Source organism: Trypanosoma rangeli (genome assembly GCF_003719475.1).
Source record: "Trypanosoma rangeli strain AM80 chromosome Unknown Tra_15.4_contig_00243, whole genome shotgun sequence".
Lineage (NCBI taxonomy): Eukaryota > Euglenozoa > Kinetoplastea > Trypanosomatida > Trypanosomatidae > Trypanosoma > Trypanosoma rangeli.
In genome coordinates this window covers 25,861-29,272 of record NW_021705988.1, presented here as the reverse complement: position 1 = coordinate 29,272, position 3,412 = coordinate 25,861, and the positions used below count along the sequence as shown (strand labels likewise).

Sequence of the window (3,412 nt, the reverse complement as noted above, 5' to 3'; positions counted from 1 at the left end):
TCAGCGACATGCGCGCCGTCAACTTCACCGTCACCCTCGGGCGCCGAGAGTCCAACCGCCCCGCCCAGTGCGTCGCACGCGCGCGCAGCATCGTCAAAAGGGCGTTCGCGCCGTCCAGCTGCTTCCCAAGTCACGCACACGCTCCGCCAGGGCGTCCCTCTCGGCGCCAAGCTCCGCCAGCCGGCCCTCCATCTCGCGGCGCCGCTGCTCGTTCTGCTCTTCTAATGCGAGGCGTGCATCTTGGTTCTTGCAAGGAACGGGTTTCAGTTCTTGCGCGTTGTCGGATATTTTCGGGTTTTGGTTCGACGTTTTTTGTTCCTTGTAAATTGGCAGATCTGTTTTCGCGTTCGGCTGTAAGATTTATCTCTAATTGTGTGCTACTTGTATTTGTATAAGTACTGTTTTCCAATTCTTGATTTTGTTTCCCCCCAATGACCAACCGTTCTTGCAGCTCATCTAGCTTTCTGTGTAAGGCGAGTATGTGGTGGTTCTTTGCAGTTAAAGTTTGGTGTAGTATCTGTCTGATGACAGATACAGGCTCAATGCATAGTCTTTGCGCGGATGCCGTCGCTTCGCTGCAGGGTGGATCTGCAGTGATGTTGCACACGCTACGAGCAACGCAACCGCCCTGCGTAGCTACCTGCGTGGATGCAGCGGCAAATGAAGTGATGTTGTCTGCGGCAGCGTCAAGAAGCACCTCTGTGATGGCGCACAGCTGCTGTCTAGTATGATCCTCGTCCGCTACAATGGCGTGACGCCAGCGAGCCTCCTCTTTGTCGAGTTGGGTAAAGAAATACTCCGTCATCGCTTTCTCGCCAAAGAAGTCGGTCGGTGAGGTGCGCAATTCGTACGAGTTGTGGTCGTCATCGTCGTCGTCGTCGTCGTCGTCCATAAGGAGCGGGAAGATATCCATCCTAGGGCGTCTCGTGGCGGTGACGTCGAGCGGATCGTACGACAGATGGGAGTTATGATGCCTCTCCTTGTCCTCCGCGGCCCTCGGGACGGAGTGTGTGTTGGAGCGGTCGTGTAGCATATCAAACCGCATTGAAATATTACTGCGGGCGTTGCTTATTCCCGAGGCGGAACGGGTCGTTGCCTCCCCCTGCGCCACAAAGTACCCTAACCACGTCTGTTGGTCACGTTTAACGTCCGTTGCAAAGATAAAGAGGCGCCGCTTCCGTGACTGAGAGACTCCATAGGCATCCCTACGCTCACTAAGCTCAATGCCAAAGTAGTAGTACCGCGGCATCATCTTTCCACCGCAATTGTTGAAGTGGCGAAATGTTCTCCGTGCCGGCATGCTAGCGCTTCGGCTGTCTTGCCCCGCACTCATTGCCGATGTTTAACTGCATGGAGGGATTGTTCTCGTGGCACCGCGTCAATCGCGTCATTGGCGCATGACGTCTGGAATTTATGTGCCTGTGATTGTGGTGAAAAGTGAAGATGACGCGAACACCATCAAAGTGCATCGTGTCAATTATACGGCCCTGTGGGCTCCAGCTGGAAAAAACCGTCAGGCGGTGGTCTTCGCACGTCACCCATTGCATTGCTGCACTCCTGGCCCTCCCTAGACTGGTGGAAGAGGTCACGTACCACAACTCACCCTCCAGGACCTCTGATAGGCCCATGTTGCTCTGGCTAAGCGACAGAGCGCGGAGAAACATGGTACTGCCGTTTGCAAGTCTCGCATAGTGTCGCGCCTGCACTAACGGTGAGAGAGATGTAGCCAAGGGCGCGTTTGCCTCGTCAAAATCATTTTCGGCCTCCTGTAGAGGAGGCTCCATTCTTGGAAGCAAGTAACCGCGCTTCTTTCTCCTAGAAGAAAGGTGTGATTCCTGCCGCCTTTTGCCGCTGGGTTTCCTTTTCCCTGCTAGCCCAGGCAGTGGCAATGTTTCTCCACCCATACCGGATCGGCGGACCATTCCCGCTGCTTTTTGCCGCCGTATATGTTGCCCCTCCCCGCACGTGTAACGTTTCCAAGCACGCAAACTGTTGCTTCTTCCCAAAAACTTTATTACCCCCTCTCTCTTCCTCGGCCCCGGGTAGCCGTGTAGCCGTGTAGCAAATAGATACAGCTAATATATATATATATGTAGATATATATATATGTATATATATGTATGTGTGTGTGTGTGTGTGTGTGTGGGAGGTGCAAGGGCGATGGCTGCTATCAAACACGGCACCTTGAGTGTGCGCTAGTACACCCCTCCTTAGCAGCAATGGCACAGAAAAGAGACTCTATCCGCCTGAGTGTCTTTTACTTCTTCCTCCCTTCCTTTTTGTCCCCCCACCCCACCCCACTCTTTTTTTTTTTCTTTCTTTCTTTCTTTGTCCACTTCGTTTTTCAATTTCCTTGTGTCGTGCGCTGCGTGCTGGTTTCCTGCGTGTGCGTTGATTTACAGTTCGTTCCTGCCTCCCCTGCCTGCTTGTGTAGACGCCCCACACAGGCAATTCAGTCGACCAATTTCTTTTTATTACTATTTTTTTGTGTATCGCCCTCAATTTTTTCGTCACCACTATGTGCGTGCTTCCCACACCCACCGTCAACCGACCTCTGCAGTTGCGCTGCGTGAAGTAACGCGGCGGCGCCGGCACATTGAGGGGAAGGGGAATGTGGGAGGAAAGAACAACAACAACGAGGGGGTGGAAAAGAAAAAAAAACGGCAATGCAAGCACCGACACGCATGCGTAGGGACAGAAACAGCAAGAGGGGCAGGGGCAGCAAAACCCACAGTGGCGCGAGCACGCACACACACACACACACCGGCCGGCCGGTGCAACTGACAGCAGGGTTTCAATAAAAAAACATGACAAATCATAAATCAATCAAAAAGTGAGCTGGGATCACAGACACACTACACACACGCAAGCATTCGCATGCGTAGACGTGTATGTAGATAGATTTAGCGTTGTTCCCGGTGCCTTCGCTGCCGCTGTTCCGGCATTTACTCCTCTGGGTGCCATGCGCCCTTAACAGCCCTGCTACCACGGATACGTCCTGTGCGGCGAGCGGCAATGAGGCCGACCTTCTGGCCTGGCGGTGCGTGACGCGAAACAGTCGACGGGTGACCAATGTGCTGATGGTTACCACCACCGTGCGGGTGCTCCACGGGGTTGCGGGCAACACCACGCACCTTGGGCCAGCAGTTGCGTTTTCCACGGAAACGGTAGAAGGAGTTACCAGCCTTCAGAACGGGCTTCTCAATACGGCCACCACCGGCAATGATGCCAATCATGGCGCGGCAGGTGCTGGGGACAGTCTTCTTCTGCCCGCTTGGCAGCTTCAGACGTGTGCGGCCCGTTTCGTGGTTGTGGGAGATGATGATGCAGTAGTCGCCCGAGGCGCGTGCGATGGTGCCGCGGTCGCCGACCTTCGCCTCCACGTTGCAAACGATGCACCCCTCCGTGATCT

General features: G+C 54.4%; 3 protein-coding genes across 3 annotated transcripts in view, besides 4 other annotated features; all 3 read right to left on the bottom strand.

Annotated features, from left to right (window-relative positions):
* Positions 1-130: 130 nt before the first annotated feature.
* TraAM80_06575 (uncharacterized protein) lies at positions 131-1,300 on the bottom strand (the record flags this gene model as incomplete). Its single annotated transcript, XM_029383416.1, has 1 exon — positions 131-1,300. One exon carries the CDS (start codon positions 1,298-1,300, stop codon positions 131-133), a length of 1,170 nt encoding a protein of 389 aa, XP_029236744.1.
* A 1-nt stretch (position 1,301) lies between these two features.
* TraAM80_06574 (kinesin K39, (ISS)) lies at positions 1,302-1,922 on the bottom strand (the record flags this gene model as incomplete). Its single annotated transcript, XM_029383415.1, has 1 exon — positions 1,302-1,922. The coding sequence occupies one exon, from the start codon at positions 1,920-1,922 to the stop codon at positions 1,302-1,304; it is 621 nt and encodes a 206-aa protein (XP_029236743.1).
* Positions 1,923-2,078: 156 nt separating this feature from the next.
* Positions 2,079-2,118: a microsatellite.
* Positions 2,119-2,145: a microsatellite.
* Positions 2,146-2,301: 156 nt separating this feature from the next.
* Positions 2,302-2,330: a microsatellite.
* Positions 2,331-2,743: 413 nt separating this feature from the next.
* Positions 2,744-2,764: a microsatellite.
* A 519-nt stretch (positions 2,765-3,283) lies between these two features.
* TraAM80_06573 (large subunit ribosomal protein L8e) overlaps positions 3,284-3,412 on the bottom strand; it is a gene marked incomplete at both ends in the record, with an annotated part of 639 nt that continues 510 nt past the window's right edge. Inside the window, one exon of the mRNA XM_029383414.1 lies at positions 3,284-3,412. This exon is cut by the window's right edge and continues 510 nt beyond it. Within this exon, the coding sequence (XP_029236742.1) occupies positions 3,284-3,412 (129 nt within the window).